The sequence below is a fragment of the Rhinopithecus roxellana genome, chromosome 12, assembly GCF_007565055.1.
Source record: "Rhinopithecus roxellana isolate Shanxi Qingling chromosome 12, ASM756505v1, whole genome shotgun sequence".
In the NCBI taxonomy this organism is placed as follows: Eukaryota; Metazoa; Chordata; class Mammalia; order Primates; family Cercopithecidae; genus Rhinopithecus; species Rhinopithecus roxellana.
Genome location: NC_044560.1, coordinates 84,033,703 through 84,054,715, shown reverse-complemented (window position 1 = coordinate 84,054,715; position 21,013 = coordinate 84,033,703). Strand labels below are relative to the sequence as shown.

General features: G+C 49.7%; 1 protein-coding gene across 3 annotated transcripts in view; it reads right to left on the bottom strand.

Moving 5' to 3' along the window:
* AZIN2 (antizyme inhibitor 2) overlaps nt 1-20,798 on the bottom strand; it is a 42,560-nt gene extending 21,762 nt beyond the window's left edge. The window contains exons 1-9 of one of the 3 annotated variants that reach the window (XM_010354334.2): nt 20,661-20,798; nt 20,447-20,567; nt 19,581-19,757; nt 17,792-17,965; nt 8,784-8,956; nt 7,612-7,746; nt 6,290-6,455; nt 3,703-3,865; nt 2,391-2,503 (exon numbers count right to left, since the gene is read on the bottom strand). In XM_010354334.2, the coding sequence (XP_010352636.1) occupies nt 2,391-2,503; nt 3,703-3,865; nt 6,290-6,455; nt 7,612-7,746; nt 8,784-8,956; nt 17,792-17,965; nt 19,581-19,685 (1,029 nt within the window). In that variant the 5' untranslated portion in view covers nt 19,686-19,757; nt 20,447-20,567; nt 20,661-20,798. The other 2 variants (XM_030942864.1, XM_030942863.1) reach the window with 2 other exon arrangements.
* Between the last annotated feature and the right edge of the window lie 215 nt (nt 20,799-21,013).

The following is a 21,013-nucleotide window of genomic DNA, read 5'->3' as shown; positions in this document are numbered from 1 at the left end:
GGATCACAGGCATGTGCCATCATGCCCGGCTAATTTTTGTATTTTTAGTTGAGACAGGGTTTCACCATGTTGGCTAGACTGGTCTCATAACTCCTGACCTCAGGTCATCCAACTGCCTCTGCCTCCCAAAGTGCTGAGATTACAGGCTTGAGTCACCATGCCCGGCCTCATACAACTTTTTATACCGAGGTGTAAACACAAAGTCCCTGGGAAGGAAGAGCAGGTATGCAAAGAAAGATGCCAAAACTATTCTATTTGTAAGGGGACCTTCTTTGGGAAAGAAGGTGCAGATACCCCCAGCCAGGCTGAATCCCTCTTACACACACTCCCAGCACCACAGGAGTGAACTTATCATGTGTATTGTCATCTATTCAATGTCTGACTCCACCGCCAGGCTGTGGGCCCAACTCTGGAGGCGCTCAAGTGGCCAGACTTGGAAAGCAGTTAAGAGCCTAAAGGAAGAAACCACAGCATCGTCCAGAGGAGAAACAGCACAGACCACAAAGAGAGTCAAATATCCCAGTGCCCAAGTCAGGAATGCCAACTAGAGATCAGCCAAAGCAGAGATCCTGGTGGGGGACGTGGCAGTGGGCTGGGACCACCATCTCCTCTTCTGAGGAGCTGATAAAGGGAGTGGAGTGGGTGAGAGCTAGCATGCAACAGGCAGACAGGGACTAGAGAAGCAGAGTAACAGGGATGCAGCAGCTGCCCGCTTTGTAACCTGGCCGGCCTGGTCCCTTCTCAATGCAGTAGGATGTGGGCTGCCACAAGAATGCAGGCAATGCTAGTGCGTCAGAGTAGAGAGCTCAGCATTCCTCAGCACCTTGGGGAGGCCTACTCCGACCAGCAGATGTAACCACATTTAACCATGGAGTGAGGCTCCATCAAGCACATCCAGGGTGCCTGGGCACCTGGGGGAGGGAGGGAGGGAGAGAGGGGTTCCCTAGGCCAGCACAGGGATAAGGGGCAGGAAGAGCCACAAAGTGGAGGTGATTTTCAAGACCCCTCTGATTGACTCTTGAAAAACCGGATAGGAGCTGGGCACGGTGGTTCACGCCTGTAATCCCAGCACTTTGGGAGGCCGAGGCAGGTGGATCACAAGGTCAGGAGTTCAAGACCAGGCTGGCCAATATGGTGAAACCCCGTCTCTACTGAAAATACAAAAATTAGCTGGGTATGGTGGCATGTGCCTGTAATCCCAGCTACTCGGAGGCTGAGGCAGGAGAATTGCTTGAACCGGGACCTGGGAGGCAGAGGCAGCAGTGAGCCAAGATCACACCATTGCACTCCAGCCTGGGCTACACAGCGACACTCTGTCTCAAAAAAAAAAAAAAAAGACAAGAAAAGAAAAAGCAAAAGAAAAACTGGATAGGATGGGAAGGGAAGGAAAAACATATTGAGTGCTAGTTAGGCATTTCAAGGCATGCAAGGAAAGTTTCTTTCCAGGAAGAGGGACTGTACAAAGGTCAAGAGATGGGAAGAGTCCGGGCGTGGTGGTTCGTGCCTGTAATCCCAGCACTTTGGGAGACCAAGGTGGGTGGATGATTTGAGGTCAAGAGTTCGAGACCAGCCTGGACAACATGGTTGAAACCCCGCCTCTACTAAAAATACAAAAATTAGCCGGGAGTGGTGGCAGGTGCCTGTAGTCCCACCTACTTGGGAGGCTGAGGCAGGAGAATCACTTGTACCCAGGAGGCGGAGGTTGCAGTGAGCTGACATCACACCACTGCACTCCAGCCTGGGTGACAGAGTAAGACTCCATTTCAAAAAAAAAAAAAGAGAGAGAGAGATGGGAAGACACGATGGAGAGGGGAAGATACAACGATGTCTGGTTTTCTTTCTTTTCTCAAAGATGCCCATTAAAGGTGCTGGAGGCCCTGGGCTGGGTTCCACAGGCTAGGAGGAATGTTTTATGTATTCCTGTTCCCCTGTTATTACAGAAAAACCCACTGTATATGAAGTGTTTCTACTTCCAGAAATTTACCACAGAGCTGTAACCTCAACATATATTCACAATGCTCAAAAAGAGAAAACCAAATGGCCAACCACTAGAGTTAGATTGGTTAAAATACTATATAGTCATCAAAAATCATGTTGTCAAAGATCAGTTAATGGCATGGAAAGAGCTACACCCCATATAAATGGAAAAAGCAGGTTACAAAACAATATGATTCCAATGTCATAAAAAAAAGTATAAGGCATTTTTTAAAGTACACAATGCTCAGAGTCTTTCTCTGTGTGGCAGGATTATGTGTGATAACCTTCGTCACCCTTGTTGTCTATTATAGACAATAAATATGTTTGACTTTTTAAAAATTAGATAAAACACAACAAATGTTATTGAAATACACATACACAATTGAAAACAGGCCCACATGGGGTAAGCTCACCTTCTGCAGGATGGGGGTAGGGCAGATGTTGTCAAACAGGACTGAGTTGAAGATCCCATACACGCCCTCATCAAGGTGGTACACGATGGTCTTGGTGGTGGAACCATTTTCCTCTGCAGGAGGGGAGGGGTCGGGGCAGCACAAATAGCAATGTGAGGGGGTGGTAGTGGGGCTGGCACAACAGTGGACTCAGCAAGAAAGCAAAATGGCTGCCCATTCCTCAACCATGAGGTGGGGCCTACAACAAAAGCCATCAGCGGTCATCCTCCCAATGACATGGGTTCACTGCCGTGTTGGGAACACTCACCCTTGCAGCCAAGCAACCTTGCCCAGGACGCACTCCCCTGCCTGCATCTGAGCCCCTAGATGCCCTAGCACAGGCAGAAGTGCAGCCCACCCAAACTCAAGACTCCAAAAGGTTAAGCTACTTGCTCAGAGGCACGTGATAGCGCAGTGGATGAGCCAGAATGAGAAGACAGGTCTCTTGGTTGGATCAGATGGGACAATCCCCCAGGTCTATAAAGGAAGCCAGAAGAATGCCACACACGAACACAGGACATTCTACCTGGAGCCCACCGCCCTTCACATGAATTCTCTCCGGGGAAGAGCGCACGGTCCTGAGGCTCCCCGGCCTGAGGGTCCCAGAGCAGAGGGCAAAGCCTCAAGATCAGAGTCCCTGACACCTGTCACTCACAGGCTGCTGTGTCTGACCTATCTGGAAGGGCAGGGAAGAGCACTGATGTGGGTGATGTGGGCTCAGAAGCTCTGAGTCAGCCTAACCTGAACTTGAATCCCAGCACTGCCCCTTATCAGCCATGTGACCTTGGGCTAATGACTCAGCCTTCCCCTGCCTATGTTGTCATCTGTAAAGTGGACTTAAACAAATGTAAGCTGTCATTAATTATTTTCATTATATTATGAGAAGCAGTAGGGTGAGTAGGAGTCTGTACTTTGTAGAGGAGACAGACATGGGGTCAAATGCAGGCTCTTACTAGCTATTAAGCTGTTCACTTGTATTCTCTTTGGCTCTCAGTTTCCTCATCTGTAAAATGGGGTCAATAGAGTATCTATCCTCTCTAAGGTTGTTTTGCTCTCAATCTTCACAAAATATGAACACGTCTAGGAAAAAAAGATACTAAATAAATGTCTTGAGGTGGGGTGACTTGATTGTAAGTTTCCCTAAAGCAAGAACCCATTCATTCTCCAGATTCCCCCATCCTCTGCCACTGGGTCTAAAACCAGACCCTGCTTAGCCAACCACTGTCTCCAGCTTCAGGGAAGAACAGGGCTCCACTGCCCACCTGGCACCTACCCTCCCTGCCAGGTTGATCCAGCAGAACCTCCTTCTTGGCAATGATGCTGACTGCTACAGTGAAGGCCGAGGTCACGTAGTAGCGCCCCAGCTCAGCAAGGATGTCCACACCACAGCCCTCTGGGAAGTACAGGTCCAAGGCTGAGTTGATCACAGAAGCAATCTGGTAGGAGGAGAATGGGGAGACAATTATGTGTTTGAAATGTGGGCTTTATGGCCAGTCGCGGTGGCTCATGCCTGTAATCTCAGCATTTTGGGAGGCCGAGGTGGGCGGATCAAGAGATCAGGAGATCGAGATCACCCTGGCTAATACAGTGAAACCCCAAACCCCATCTCTACTAAAAAAAAATTGGCCGGGCGTGTTGGTGCGTGCCTGTAGTCCCAGTTACTCGGGAGGCTGAGGCAGGAGAATCGCTTGAACCCGGGAGGTGGAGGTTGCAGCCACCGTACTCCAGCCTGGGTGACAGAGACTCCGTCTCAAAAAAAAAAAGAAATGTGGGCTTTATGCTGAAGACTTGCTACAGATCCAAGTCTATTTCTTGAAAGCTGCTTTGATTTCCGGAAGAAGGATTTGGCGCTGCTAAGTCCCCAGCTGGTAACTGTGGACAGCTGGCCAAGAAGGTAGGAGGGGGACAGAGCTGGTAAGAGAGCCTCATGCTTGTGTAAATCACCCTCCAGTAGAGAGCCTCATGCTTGTGTAAATCACCCTCCGTCATGGCCCCACGATGGGAAGGGGCACTCTTCGTATCACACTTGGTACTCAGATTCCAGAAGCCCTGATGTGGGTCTTTCTTTCATAAATAACCAGTTTGTTAAATACAGCTGACCCTTGAACAACACAGGCTTGAACTGCGTGGGTCCACTTATGCATCATTTTCTTCTGACTCTGCCACCCTGAGACAGCAAGACCAAGCCCTCCTCTTCCTCCTCCTCCTTCTCAGCTTACTCAACTTGAAGACAATGAGGACAAAGACCTTTATGATGATCCACTTCCACTTAATAAATAGTAAATACATTTTCCCTTTCTTATAATTTTCTTAATAATATTTTATTTCTGGTCAGGCATGGTGGCTCATGCCTATAATCCTAGAACTTTGGGAGGCTGAGGTGGGCAGATCACTTGAGGTCAGTTCGAGACCAGCCTGGTCAACATGGCAACTCTACTAAAAATACAAAAAATAGCTGAGCATGGTGGCTTGCACCTGTAATCCCAGCTACTCGGGAGGCTGAGACACAAGAATCACTTGAACCCGGGAGGCGGAGGTTGCAGTGAGCCAAGATCGTGTCACTGCACTCCCGCCTGGGTGACAGTGAGACCCTGTCTCAAAAAAAAAAAAAAATATATATATATATATATACACACACACATATATATTTTCTGTACCTTACTTTATTGTAAGAATACAGTATATAATACATATCACACATAAAATATCTGTTAATCGGCTGTTTATGTTATCAATAAGGCTTCTTGTCAACAGTAGGCTAAGTTTTGGGGGAATCAGAAATTATATGCAGATTTTTGAGTGTGTAGGGGTCGGTGCTCCTAAGCTCTGCGTTGTTCAAAGGTCAACTGTAATACACTTGATTACAGAAAATTCAGAAAATACGGAAGAGGAAAAAGAAGATAAAAATCACTCCTAATTCTATCACCTAGATGAATCTAATTATTGTTAACCTTTTGGAGTAGTGTCTTTAATTACTTTTTATACAAATGTTATTTTTTATTATAACCATGATAGGTCTCTGTATACGTTTTTAGAACCTGTTTTACTTAATAGACTGTAAATGACCACCCCACATTAAGTAAATGTTTTCATCAAAAGAATGTACCATAATTTAACCAATCCTGAGTATTAGATGGACGAGGGAAGTCCACTGGACTTCCGTTATGAACAAAGCTAGAACTGTCATCTTTGAGGCAAATTCTTTGAGACTATCCCAAATTATTTCTGTAAAGTCAATTCCTAGATGTCGGTATTGCTGAACGAGGCGCCTTCCAAGAAGAGGCGACCTCTAGTGGTTGCAGTGGGAACTGCTAGGACACATTTTTCTTGGCTTCACCTCACAGTGGGTAAGGAAAAGGGAATGGAGGAGAATGGACAGGGAGCAGACCAAAGGTTGGTTTTCCTTTCCCTGCCTTCCCACCCGATTTCTCATCAGCCCACCTGAGGGTGAATAGGCCTATCCCGCCCCTTAAAGAACCTTATGACTTATGTAAATGTGTCCTGGTTATGTCTCCAGTTGGCTGGTGAAGGGCATGGCAGGCAGAACCAGGTTCTGCTTTGGGTTTAGGAAGTGATGTAACCTCTGTGAGCCTCGGCTTGTTCAGCTGTAGCACAGAGTTAATAAGTAGTGAGATCGACCAGGTGGCTTTTGGCTTAGGAAGTGATGTAAGCTCTGTGAGCCTCGGCTTGCTCAGCTGTAGCATAGGGTTAATAAGTAGTGAGATCACCCAGGTAAGCACCAAACACGGCATGCAGTGCATAGGACTCATGCACAGTGGTCTCCCTCCCATCATCTAATCCCTCCATATCCCCCTCCCCCACCATAGAGCCCAGCACAACACTCCCAGCTCCAGGGTTACCTCCTCAAATCTCACTTTGGCCCCTTCTGTGCCAGGGAAGCCGCCACCAAGGTCCAGAACGTGCATCTTGTGACCCAGCTCGGTGCCCATTTCAAACACGAGCCGGACATCTGCGATGGACTGAGCATAGGCCTTAGGGTCAGGACAGCCACTGCCAATGTGAAAACTGGGAAGACAGGAAGAGCCTCGGCTGACATGCAGGGCTCCAAGTGCCACCACCTGAGCCCCAGGCAAGAGTGACGTTGGGCAGGCACATGAGACGGTATGCCCATTTTACAGATGCAGTGACTGAGGGCCTGAAATGTTAAATGGGTTGCCAAGGGCCATATGGCAAGGGAGGAGTGGACAGGAGGCTCGATCCAAGGTCTCCTGGCACTTGGTGCTCCTCCCATCCCTCCTTCTGGGATGAGAGCCAGAACCCCCAGTCAACCAGATCTGGCTGTGCCTCCCAGTCAGCAGGGTGGCCTTGGCAGCTTACTCAGCTTTGTTTTAGTTTCCCCACCTATAATGCGGGGACAAGACCCACACCACACAAAGCTGAGAGATAATGTGCATGAAGCACTTAGCACAGCAGCTGGCACATCCTAAGTACAGAATAAACAAAGTCCTATATTAGGTAGTTCATTGTTCATTAGGTAGTTCATTATTACCCCTTCCATATTCCATATCCCTGTAAGAAAAGAGGCACACAGCTGGGTGCAGTGGCTCACACCTGTAATCCCAGCACTTTGGGAGGCCAAGGCAAGAGGATTGCTTGAGCCCAGGAGTTTGAGACCAGCCTGAGCAATAGAGTGAGACCCCATGTCTACAACAAATAAAAATTAGTCAGGTGTGGTAACGCATGCCTGTGGTCACAGCTAATTGGGAGGCTGAGGCGGGAGAGAGAATTGCTTGACCCTAGGAGGTCAAGGCTGCAGAAACCCATGATCATGCCACTGCACTCCAGCCTGCCTAGGTGACGGAGTAAGACCCTATCTCAAAAAAAAAAAAAAAGAAAAGAAAAAGAAAAGAAAAAGGAAAGAAAAGGAGCTCCTCAAGAATGCAGCTGCAAAACCTTTGTCCTACAGGCTGGTAAAACTCCCTCAAAGCCAGGTCCCTGGATGGAACTTCCTGGGACAAGACCTTCTGGGGACCCTGGGGCTGGGGAAGGGACCATTCCAAACTTCCTTTTCAAACAGAGGAAATTCTCAAATGGCAGAATTCCAGGCCCAGGGACAGGCCCTGCTGGGAGGTCCTGGGGAAGGTCTCTCACAGAATTAATTCCTGGGAAAGAGGCAGGGAGCCTGGTGTGGGAGGCGATGGCAGGGGTTCCCAGTGCTCACCTCACACCCACCACCTCCACATGGCTCTTCTTCGCATTTTCAAGCAGGTGTCTGCAGGATTTCAACGACACTCCAAACTTCAGGCTCAGGCGGCTCAGGGAGTGGGAGTCATCAGTAGCAATGCACAGAACCATCCTGATGAGACACGCAGTGCCCCTCTGCTGGACAAACCCTGTCACCCCGCCCCAGCCACATCTCTCAATCAAGGGCTGTGGGCCACATGGCTCAGAGCCACCCAACCCCACAGGCTCCCTGACCCCTCCCTCTCCCTACACAGCCAATCAACCTTCAAGTCCTATCCAATCCATTCCTTAAATGTCCCTGGACCCATTCCTGCAGCCCCTGCCCTTGTCCAGACCTCACCAACTCTCCTGGGGCAGCTCCAGCCCCTCCAAATCAGTCTCCACACCAGTCAGAGCTTTCAAACTTGTCATGTATGAGAGGAATCATTTTTAAACAAAGCCTTGAGGAGGACCCATTAACACGATGGAAGCTGCTTTGGATGGACTAGAGTGGCCCATCACCTGCCCCCCAACCCTTCACCCAAAGGCCCCTCCTGGGAAGTCCAAGGGTGTCCAGTAATCGTGTAAAAGGCAGTCAGAGCAAAACGCCCAGCCCTGACCCCTTTGAAAGTCCATTTGCATCAGGTCCCCACCCCCGACCAGGATCTCCTTCAACCCCCTGCACATAGCATGCTGCAGCCACACTAAGTTTCTGCTTACTCTTAAATGCCCCATGCTGTTTCCAACCTCAATGCATTTGCTTATACAGTTCACTTTCATACCCTCTCCAAATTCTATTCATTCCTCAAGGCCCGCTTCAAATGCCACTTGCTTCGTGAAGCTTTCCTGACCACTCCCTCAACTCTCTCAAGCCTGTGACTTTGGCTTCCATAACATGGGTCTCACTCCGCCTGGGGCTTTAACTAGTTATTTCTGCCTTTGTTCCAGCTAGACCTGGCATCCTGGGTTCAGTCCAGGAGAACCTACCCCAACCTCCTGCAACTGTGACTGGGTCCAGGACAGGGTGACCTGCCCCAGCTCCACCCCCTCACCCCACCCCCACCCTCACTCCACAGCCCAGCCTTCCCACAGCCCAGCCTCCCCTCAGCCCAGCCTCCCCAGCCCAGCCTCCCCACAGCCCAGCCTCCCCATGAGTGGTTCTCAGCTTACTTGGCACTGGGGTGGCTCTTTACCACCTTTGCCAGCTCCATCTCATTGTCAAAGCTCAGCAGCCGGATCCCATGCTTGGCAGCATATTTGATCTGTGCAACTTGCTTACAGGGGTTGGCGTAGATGATCTTACTGGCAGGGACTCCAATATGCTGGACCAACTCCATCTCTGCCTATGAGGCCCCAAAGGTGGTAGTAAGGAGGCACCAGAGCCTGCTGGCCCATGGAACCCAAGGAAGCACAGATGAGGGCAAAGTCACAGCTATGCATAGGGAGGCCTGTAACAGGTGGGCCTTGCTCTAAGACACCAGATACATAGAAATCAGGAGTTACATGGATTCACCATTTTTGATAAGCAGGGCTGCCATGTACAGCCATGCAGGTGGTGCACTGCACAATCCTGGGGGATGGGAGGGGTCCCACTGAGAATGAATACAGAGTAGATTTGTTTTTTTTTTTTTTTTTTTTGAGACGGAGTCTCGCTCTGTCGCCCAGGCTGGAGTGCAGTGGCCGGATCTCAGCTCACTGCAAGCTCCGCCTCCCGGGTTTACGCCATTCTCTCGCCTCAGCCTCCCGAGTAGCTGGGACTACAGGCGCCCGCCATCTCGCCCGGCTAATTTTTTGTATTTTTTTAGTAGAGACGGGGTTTCACCATGTTAGCCAGGATGGTCTCGATCTCCTGACCTCGTGATCCGCCCGTCTCGGCCTCCCAAAGTGCTGGGATTACAGGCTTGAGCCACTGCGCCTGGCCGACACTTAATTGTTATAATAAATATACTGATTTTCTTAGAATGAGATGCTTTACTGCCAGGAATTTGTAATAAATATACAAATCTCGGCCGGGCGCGGTGGCTCAAGCCTGTAATCCCAGCACTTTGGGAGGCCGAGACGGGCGGATCACAAGGTCAGGAGATCGAGACCATCCTGGCTAACACGGTGAAACCCCGTCTCTACTAAAAAAATACAAAAAACTAGCCGGGCGAGGTGGCGGGCGCCTGTAGTCCCAGCTACTCGGGAGGCTGAGGCAGGAGAATGGTGTGAACTCGGGAGGCAGAGCTTGCAGTGAGCTGAGATCCAGCCACTGCACTCCAGCCTGGGCGACAGAGTGAGACTCCGTCTCAAAAAAAAAAAAACAAAAAACAATTAAGTGTCTTAAGGAAAGGGTACGTTTTCTAATTTTCACAAAGGTATTATATGGACTCATGGTAGCCCTGACAACAGGCTTCTGACACATTTTCCTGGCAAATTTAAATGTTTAAATATTACTTGGAAAACAGTATGGAGGTTCCTCAAAAAAAAAACTAAAAATAGGACAGGGCACAGTGGCTCACGCCTGTAACCCCAACACTTTTGAGAGGCCGAGGCGGGCAGATCACTAGAGGCCAGGAGCTTGAGACCAGTCTGGGAAACATGGTGAAACCCCATCTCTACTAAAAATACAAAAAATCAGCCAGGCATGGTAGTGCATGCCTGTAGTTCCAGCTACTAAGGAGGCTGAGGCAGGAGAATCACTTGAACCCAGCAGGTGGAGGCTGGAGTGAGCCAAGATTGCGCCACTGCACTGTAGCCTGGGTGACAGAGCCAGACGCCATCTCAAAAAGTAGAACTACCAACCACCGTATGATCTAGCAATCCAGTACTGGTTATACATCCAAAGGAAAGGAAATCAATGTGTAGAGGAGATATCTGCACTCCCATGTTCAGTGCAGCATTATCCACAATCGCCAAGATATGCAAGCCACCTAAGTGTCCATCACAGATGAACAGATAAAGAAAATGTGGTCCACATACACAATGGAATATTATTCAACCTTAAAAACGCAGGAAATCCTGTCATTCGCAGCAACATGGATGAGCCTGAAGGACATCATGTTAAGTGAAATAAGCCAGGCACAGAAAGACAAACATGCATGACCTCACTTATATGTGGAATCTAAAAATGTCAAACTCAGAGAAGCAGCCTAGAATGGTAGTTGGGGTCGATAGCTGGGGTCGATGGCGAAGGGGCAGTGGGAAGAAGTTGATCAAAGGATACAAAGTTTTAGTCAGGAAAATTAACCTCAAGAGATCTAATGTACATCATGGTGACTATAGTTAATAACAACATATGGTACGCTTGGAAATTGCTAAGAGAATAGACCTTAGGGGTTCTCATCACAAAAAAAAAGGTAAGTATGTGAGTGAATGCCTAATTAGCTTGTTAACCATTCCACAACGCGTACATATATCAAAACATCATGTTGTACACCATAAATATGTACAATTTTTATTTTTTATTTGTCAACTTAATAAATAATAAATATGTTGCTGGTGTATTAGAAAGTCCACCAGACCAAGGGTCTTTTGGACAGAGATCATCCCACTCCAAAGGCCTACTCTGTGCACAGCCCTGTGCTGAGTGTGCAGGATGTGCTGGCTCAGCCCTGCTCCTCTTGGGGGCTCCTCCTCATCCCCTTTGCAGAACATGGGTGCACCTGATTGCTGCATTAATGATACGAACAAATGATGATGATGACGATGATGAATTTCATGATGATGACAGCAACTGTGTTCATTCAGCACCTGCCACAAGCAGGCCCTGAATTAGATGTTTTACATCGGGTGTTAGCATACTTTTTCTATAAAGAACCCGAGTAAATATTTTAGGCTTCGCGAGCCACACAGTCTCTGTCACAACTTCTCAACTGCCTTTGTAGCACCAGAACAGCCACAGCCAAAGCATAATTGAATGAATGTGGCTGTGAGCCAACAATAAAACTTCATAAAATCAGGTGGGGGGCTGGATTTGGCCCTCCATCCATAGTTTGCCAACCCCTACTTTGGATTCACCCTTTTATTCAGCCCTTGGAAAGAACCCATTCAGATGGGTATTAGCTCCAATCTACAGAGAAGGAAACTGATGCTCTGAAAGGCTATGCAGCAAATAGGTGGCAGAACGAACTTTCGAATTCAAGTCTGACTCTCCATGAATAAACAAGAGAAGAGAGAGCCAGTTTTGAAACATGGTGAGAGGCATAAGAGTCATTTTTAGCCATTCTCATTTTGTAATAAGAGTCTAATTTTAATTTAGCAACTTTTCAGCACTAGATATTTATAAGCACTATTTCATTTAATCCCAATGACTATGCTATGAAATATTTATTGGCTACATTTTATGGAGGACAAAATTGAGTTCAGCAAGGTCCACCTGTCTGTGGTGACACAATCAGTAGCAGAGTGGCACACAAAGGTCAAGCTCCAGAGCTGGGCTTGCTGCCACCACAGCTTGCTTCCCAGGGGCAGATGTGGCCCACCCCGAATCTGAGTGGATGTGGACCTGTGTTTTTGTTCCCTGCCTCACCACATGATGTGAGAGGAAGAAGCAGTGTTAGTACTTTGGGGACCTGTGATTGAGCTTTGATTATAATTCTTTAAACTTTTAAAAATATATATATATATTTCGTTTTGTTTTGTTTTGTTTTTTTGAGGCGGAGTCTGGCTCTCTTGCCCAGGCTGGAGTGCAGTGGCTGGATCTCAGCTCACTGCAAGCTCCGCCTCCCGGGTTTACGCCATTCTCCTGCCTCAGCCTCCCAAGTAGCTGGGACTATAGGCGCCCGCCACCTCACCCAGCTAGTTTTTTGTATTTTTTAGCAGAGACGGGGTTTCACTGTGTTAGCCAGGATGGTCTCGATCTCCTGACCTTGTGATCCACCCGTCTCGGCCTCCCAAAGTGCTGGGATTACAGGCTTGAGCCACCGTGCCCGGTCATATATGTTTTAAATAGAGACAGGGTCTCACTATGTCGCCCAGGCTGGGCAACTCCTGGACTCAAGCAGTCCTCCTTCCTTGGCCTCCCAAAGTGCTGGGATTACAGGTTGAGCCACGGCACTCAGCCTAATTATAAATATTTAAATAAGTGTTGTCATTCACTGTAGGCATATCCTGTGCCACTCACTGCATTAAGTATTTTATATACATTCTCATTTAACCTTACTAATAATCTCATAAGGTAGGGAACAGAGGTTCAAGGAGGCTAAGTGATTGGTCCAAAGTCACACAGCTTTTAAGTGGCACAGATGGGATTCTAACTGTCAGCCCTTAGCACACCAGCTCTTAACCTCACTGCTGGAACGGGGAATGCAACCTCAATGCTGCACTGAAGGGTATCTTTTGAGCATCTGTTGAGTTGCCAGGCTCTGTGATAGGTGTTAATAAAACAAGTGGTGACTAAAGCACAGAGGCTCTCTGAGACCACGGAGCTTTCAGGTTGGTGGGGAAGACAGGCACAGCAGTCCCAAATGAGCACCAAATAATGATAGAATTACAAGTGGTTAAGAGCTGGGAAGAAAAAGTACGTGCTGCAAGAGACCTGGGTGTGAGGGGCAAAGGACAACCTCAGGCTCAGATATTTAAACTGAGCCCTGCAGGAGGCCTCAGCCAAGCCAAGAGGGAAGGAAAGAATCTAAGAATGTTTCCAGTAGAGGAAGCAGCCTGTGCAGAGGTTCTGAGGCAAGCGGTGCTGAGCACTTCAGCCTGATCAAGGAACAGAGAACGCTGGAGTGGCTCGAGCAGAGCAAGTTAGTGCAGTGAGGACAATGAGGTCAGAGGGAGGGGGGCAGAGCTGCCAAGGAAACATGTTTTACCCTGCATGTGATGGGAAAGAGTCTAAAGGGTCAGGAAGGGAAACGACATGGTCAGATTTGCATTTTAAATACAACGTCTACATACCTATCTGGCTACCTGAGGGAGGGCCCAAGTGGATTCTGGAGGAATAGACTGTGATAGTCAGTGGCTATTACCATCGCCCTGGGGGAGATGACAAAGCCAGCTCCAGAAAAGCGGGGAGATGTGTTCTGGAGGCAGGGCTGGCAAGCTGGGTGACAGATTGCACGTGGTGATGAGGAGGAGGACGTCAGAGGGAACTCCCACACCCAGCAGACTGAGGGGGCCCTTCATGAGGGGGAAGGGGGACGTCAGGAGCGCATTTGAACATGCCAGGTTCCAGGCATCTCCTTGTGGGAAGCAGTGGCATATTGATGGTATTTAAAGCCATGGGAGGAGATAACCCTTCTTCTGAGAAGAAGGAGGGTTTACAAGACAGGGAGGTCTAAGAATTCAGAAGAATGTAACCATTTAGAAAGTGGCAGAAGACGAGGAGAGATGGTGCCCAGGACCTGCAGAGGTGAGGATGGAGAACGTTTCCAGGGGATGAAGAATATGCAGATTAGAAAGCTATTCCTGTAAATGCAAATTTTGTCTCACGGCTTGTGTCTGGATGGGAAGGAGCTGTCTCAGCTGTAAGAAGTGCCTGATGGGCCGGGCGCGGTGGCTCAAGCCTGTAATCCCAGCACTTTGGGAGGCCGAGACGGGCGGATCACGAGGTCAGGAGATCGAGACCATCCTGGCTAACACGGTGAAACCCCGTCTCTACTAAAAAATACAAAAAAGTAGCCGGGCGAGGTGGCGGGCGCCTGTAGTCCCAGCTACTTGGGAGGCTGAGGCAGGAGAATGGCGTGAACCCGGGAGGCGGAGCTTGCAGTGAGCTGAGATCCGGCCACTGCACTCCAGCCTGGGCAACAGAGCGAGACTCCATCTCAAAAAAAAAAAAAAAAAAAGAAGTGCCTGATGAGGTGGGGTCGAAGCCGTGTTCTCTTTCATCTTATACACTATATGTTGGACCATATGTTACTGTTGAGTCTTTTTTAAAGAACACATTGCTGGCCAGGTGCGGTGGCTCACGCCTGTAGTCCTAGCACTTTGGGAGGCCGAGGCAGGTGGATCATGAGGTCAGGAGTTCAAGACCAGCCTGGCCAACACGGTAAAACCCCATCTCTACTAAAGAAACAAAAAAGTAGCTGGGCGTGGTGGCGGGCACCTGTAATCCCAGCTTCTTGGGAGGCTGAGGCGGGAGAATCACTTGAACCTGGGAGGCAGAGGTTGCAGTGAGCAAAGATCACGCCACTGCACTCCAGCCTGAGTGACAGAGCAAGACTCCATCTCAAAAAAAAAAAAAAAAAAAAAAATACTATATATCCACCAAAACCATCCTGGTGATTATCTATGGAGACCTAAAGCTGACGTCCTAGTTTCTTTTGGGGTGAATGAATCAATGTGTTATTTGATATGTATTATTAGTTGACAATCCATGTTTAAAGTAAAGTGCTCACTGGATCCTGCGGATCACTGGGGATGTTGGTAAGAGAAAATTCTTTGGAGTAGTGAAAGTGGAGGCTGAGAAGCAATGGCCTAAGGAAGGAGTGCTGAAGGAAAGAAAAAGTGGGGGCGGACAGGTGACTGCAGACAACTCGGTCGAGTTTGGTCACAAAAAGAGAGCAACGGATTGGGCTGGAAGAGGATGTGGTGTCCAGCAAAGCCTTTTTAAGATGGGAGGATCTGAAGGAGACAGAAAGAGAGGGCAAGGGATGGGGGCAGGGAAGATGACACAGTGGTCCTTGGGCAGGTGGCACAGGTAAACCAGAGTCCCTGAGCAAGCCGTGGCCCCAGCACCTGTCCAATGCGTGCCTGTCTGCACATCCAGCCCTAGCTCACGCCAGGCCCTTGGTCAGTGTCCACTAAGGCACGCTTTTAAGCATGGCCACCTGCTATGGCTGACCAGAAGAGGGCAGCCTTGGCCTCTCAAGAAAAGCTGTTAAGTCCAGGAGCCACCTCTCCAGAACTGCACCAAAGGGTCTGCGTGATCCCATCGCAGGGAGGGGGCTTAGGTCTCTCCTTGCCCCTACAGTTGGCTGAGGGCATCCATCGCTGGCTAAATCCCAGCTCAGCTATCCTCTCCTTAGTGACCTTGGAAGAGACAGAGTCCAAGGCAACTCAGCAGGACTCAAGCTGCCACCACCCTGGTGCAGAACCTCCATCTCTCATTTCCTTATATGTTAAATGTGTCCTCACCAGGCTACGGTCAGAATCCCCATTAAAAAAATAATAATTACCTCACAGGGCTGTTGCAAGAGTAAAATGAGATCATGTACAGAAAACAGCTGGCAAAGTGCCTGACACAACAGGCACACTCAGCAAAGGGCAGATGCTTCTCCAGTCCCCGTTGTCATCAAGGTCTCTCTGAGCCTTAACACTCCACTCTGCCCTTTCTTCTAGAGAACTAAGCACCTCCCCATGGGGTTCCTGAAGCAGAAAACTCTAGGCAGTGGGGTTTGGTCCTGTTAGTTAGACCTCGGGAACTAAAGGATCCTGCTCCTTCTCATCCCACGTGGAGGTCCAGGGCACTGTAGGAAGAAGTGGGAAGCATGGACGTCCTGGCTCTGCTACCCACAGACGGCTGACCCCACAGTTTCCTCAACTGCAGAACAGCAGTCTCTCCCCCTGTGTGCCTCACAGAGCTTCATGAAAGACATGCACAAAACGAGGTGTGCAGAGCTTGAACTAAACCAAAGACAAGGGGAAGCACCTCATCTACCATGAAAGGCGTTAACATTCAGTCCCTGCTACAGGTTAACCCACTCGTTCTAACCATCCCAGCCAAATGCACACCTCTCCCCAACCTGGAGTCACTCCAGCCCTGTCATCCTGCCCAGGACTCCAAGAGTCCTTTCTAGAACTCTCCTCACAACATCCAGCCATATTACGCAACCATTACTAACCACCAAGAAAATGGTGCTAAGGACACTATCACAAACCAGTGCCCACTGGACTTGCTCCCACCTCAGGGCCTTTGCGCTTGCTGTTCCTGATGCCTGAAATGCCCTTTCCCTGGTTATCCACCTGGCTTGATCCGTTGGCTCTTTCGGGTCTGTATTCAAGTCTCAGTGAACCCTTCCCTGGTCAAACTATCTAAAAGTACAATCCTCTCTCCCAACACTCCTTACTTCCCTTTCCTGCTTTCTCTCTACAGCATTTTCCATCTAAAATACTACATATTTTCATTACTTAATCTTTTTTTTTTGTAAACAAGCTCCATGAAGGAAGGGCTTTTGTTGTTTTATTTTGCTCATTGCCAAATCCCCACCTAGAATAGCACTTGGCCTCAGAGGAAATGCCCAATTAATATTTGCTGAATTAATAAATGAGATACTTTCAAAGCTCTACTTAGTTGAAACTTTATAGCTTAAAGGCTTTTATCTAGCAAGGACAGAATGGAAATAAACTAAGCATTCAACTCAAGGACAGCAGTCTATCAATTCTGTATTGCTAGCCCTGCCTAGCACAGTGACTACCACATTATAGGAGTTCAGTGGATACTGAACGACAGTAGATAAGCAAAGTTAATCTAAAGTGGCCATGCACCGTGGCTCACGCCTGTAAACCCAGCACTTTGGGAGGCTGAGGCAGGTGGATCACCTGAGGTCAGGAGTTTGAGATCAGCCTGGCCAACATGCTGAAAGCCTGTCTCTACTGAAAATACCAAAAAATTAGCCGTGTGTGGTGGTGCATGCCTGTAATCCCAGCTACTTGGGAGGCTGAGGGCAGGAGAATTGCTTGAACCCGGGAAGTGAAGGTTGCAGTGAGCCAAGATGGCACCACTGCACTCCAGCCTGGGTGACAGCAAGACTCCATCTCAAAAAATGAAAAAAATAAAAAAGTAAATCTAAAGAGAGCAGGAGGAAATGAAGACAACAGCAGAAATCAAATTAGAAAGACAGAATTGGTGGCAACAACAAAACTACAAAGACTAGTTAAGAAAATGCACCATCACACATTATTATGATTATAAAAGGAAAAAGAAAAGAAACCAACAATATGGAGATACGTTTGTTTTGTTTTAATTAGAAGAACATCATGTATAGCTCTGTGCCAAACAAATTTGCAAATCTCCATTAAAAAGATGAGCTTTCTACCAGGGACGCAGAAGACTCCAATCTGGAACTTCAAGGCTGACAAATTCCATGCTCGTTTCTCCCTCCCTCATCCCTTGAGACCCCTCCTGAGTGGGTGGTCTTCCCAGAGGGCAAGGACCAACTGCAGGTACCTCTTGCTCCCCAGAGCCCACCCGCACTAGCCTGGCCATGTGTGTGTTGAGTGGGCATGGAGGGTCAGTGCACCGTGGGCACGGGACTCACCTTGTTGGCACAGCTGAAGCCCAGCCCCAGCTGGGCCAGAACCTTCAGCACACCTGGGCTGCTGTTGCACTTGACAGCGTAAAAGGGCCGGACTCGTGGCAGGCACTTCAGAAAGCAAAAGTGCTTCCTCACTATGGCACCCAGGTCAGCCACGAAGAAGGCAGCGACCTCGTCCTGAATGACAAGAAGTGGATGAATATGAGACCCCATCCAGCTCCCACCCTGTGCATGCCATCCAAGATCCTTCCAAGTACCTGACCCAGGTTCAGTTCTGGCCACAGAGCTACCCTGCTGTAAAGTGTTCTGGGCCTCCCCAAGCCTACAGGACAGAAGGCAAACTCCTCAGTCTGGCATTCAAGGCTCTGTGATCTAGCCCCAACCCCTCCCCTCAATGTGGCTAAAACTCCAGCTGTAGGCTGGATCATTTTCTCACCTTCAAACCTTTGTTCCCACCATGACCTCTGCAGAATACCCTTCCCACTCCTGTGTCTGGCAAAATCCTTAAAGTTTCACTCAAATGCCACCTTCCCCAAACCAATAAGGCAACTCTGCTTTGAGATGCTCCCAAAGCATTTGCACGTGCTTCCAAGGTATCAGAACTGCATATGCATCCGTCCATTCTAGAAAAGGGTAAACTCCCTAAAGGCAGAAGCTGTGACCTACAGCTCATTGCCTTCCAAACACAGGTGTTCGATGAAGCCTTAAGCTCCTCCCACTGATACTGCAACCGATGCCTATGGACAACTGTTCATTGCAGATGTGCTAAAGGCCAAACATGTATGAGGCTGTGGGTGAGACCACATTACTTAAATGTGGAAGGGACCCTTCCAGAGTTCCTTCCCTGGGACTCAGTTTCCCTCTCATGCAACACGTTTTTACTCATGCCCAGTTGGTGCCAAACATTATGCTAAGAGACAGAGATGACCAAACAGTACTGTTGCTCTGAAGGAGCTTAGGTCTGGAAGAAAAGGAGCCCTTTAAGTACTTACAAGTCCACTCAGTTGATGTTAGATGGCAGTTTCTACAAGGTGCAGTGCGGGGGCATGGAGAAAGAAAATACAAAATCTGCCTGGGGCGATCAGGAAAAGGCAACACTGATGAGAAGAAAGGAATGACTAGAAAGGGCTAAAGAGGGGAAAGGCTGAGAGAAGGATCCTGCAGGCAGAAGGAATAGCCTGGGCAAAGGCATGGTAATAGGGCACACAGCATCATTGGGAAACGCAAAATGAGTCATTCAGCTCCGAAAGAGCATAATATATACTGTGGGGAAAACTGGGAGTGGGGAAAACTGGGAATGGGGCTATGGAGGCAGGGAAGCTCTGACTTGATCCTGTAGGCAGTGGGGAAATGCCAAATTCTGATTTTGAACAGGACTATGATACATTTGGAGGGGGTGGCATGAGACAGGGAGGAGATCAGGGGGACTTTGGAGAGAGGAAGACTAAGGTAGAAAATGAGGTTCCATATAAGCACATTGGAGGGTTATTTAAGGAGGCATAATTCACAGGGCTTGGTAATGCCTCGATGTGGGCGGTGAGGGAGAGGGGGCAGCAGGACAGGAATCCCCGGTTTCTGACCTTGGAGGACTGGGTAGAAAGGCAACATAGGAGGGGCAGGTTTAGGGGCAAGGACCAAGAATTGGGGATAAATTGAGCCCCTCTCTTGCAAATAGCAAGGATTGCGTACCAAATAAGCGGAAGGATAAGATGAGGGCCCTAGGGACCCTTCCTGAGAAGGCAGCTGATCTGTACAGGGGACCGCGGACCCACCCCCATTCCCAGCCCCTCACCGTGGTGGCCTCTGAGGCCCCCAGAGTGAGTTCCTTCAGCAGGTCTCGGGTACTGAAGCCCTCCTCCACCATCACAAAGTCCGCTTCACTCAGGTAGCCAGCCATGCCTTGCAGGAGGAGCTGACGGGCTGGATGGAGCCGCTGCTGCAGCCGCCGCCTTAGAAAGTATGCAACACACTGCGGGGCGGAGGGAGATGAAGGGAATCGCTGGGGGGCCAGCTCCGCTGCCCCACTCGCCTCCCCAGGCCAGGGAACCCAATCCCGTCACAACCCGCCCCCAGCACAAGCCCGGGGTTCATTAGGCAAGGGTGGAGAAAATAAAGAATCCCGGATTTCAAACGGAGACAAGGCACCGTATGCCCAAATGTCACTGCCTCTCCGAGTCAGTTGCCCCACCAGTAAAATGGATGAATTGTTTTGGAGAGCCTTCTCAGTTCTGAAATTCTGGATTTCAGGAAACAGTGAAAGAGAGATGGAACAGGAAATCTGAGAAACTTGGGTGGGGAAGTTTCCAGGGCGCCCCCAGTCTTGACCACACCCACCCAGAGGGTAGCCGGTGGCCACGCCAAGGAGTCTCAGCCTGAGAGTAAGAGCTTAAGTTCGAGTTCGCTCTCTACTGCTTGACCTCGGGTACCCTCTGACCCTTTTCGGAGCCTCACTTTCCCCAATTGTAAATGGGGGCTGGACTGATTCTGACATGCTGGAATTCTAGGCGTGCCTGGGGGCGCCACGTGGTGGGTGGGGGTCGCAAGCTCCTGGGACAGAACGGAAGGCCGAGGTTTTTTCTGTCCGAGTGACTCCTACAGCGTGCAGTGACTCCTACCGAGTGCAGGGCCGAGGTCCCCCCATCCCCCAGGGCCCCTTACCAAGCTCCGTCCTCCTTCGCGGGGGCCAGAGCCAGGCGCGCTGCTAGGGGGGGTCGCCGGTGACCTCGGAACTTGTGCAACACCCCGAGGAGGAGTGGCAGTTGCGGAGCCGAGGCCCCTGCTGACAGGAGGCAGAAGGGGCCGGGGGGCAGGTCAGCACCAGAGCGGAGGGCGTCCGCTCCCCGAGGCTCCCCAGGCCACTTTCCGCACTCGCCTTAAAACGCATTTACACGGCTTCGGCCCATAAGTCTCCCCAGCGAGTGAATCGGATCCTCGGCGCCTCCGCTCTCTCGCTCCCCCGGGATCGGGTCCCGCGGCCTGCGCCCTGCCCTCCCAGCAGCCACCGACCCCCACGCCCAGCCTTCCGCCCGCCGCACGCTTATATAACCCCAGCCAGGCCCCGCCCATGGCGCCGAGGCCCTGCCTCCGCTTGGCCGTAGCCCTGGCAACCGGGTGTCGCCATCCCATTGGTCGATTCCGACATAAAGCACTCAGCTCTGCCCGCCCGCCCGCCCGCGCCGCAGTCTTCTCCCCCGGAGACCTGGCGGTGACTACCTCACCCTGGGA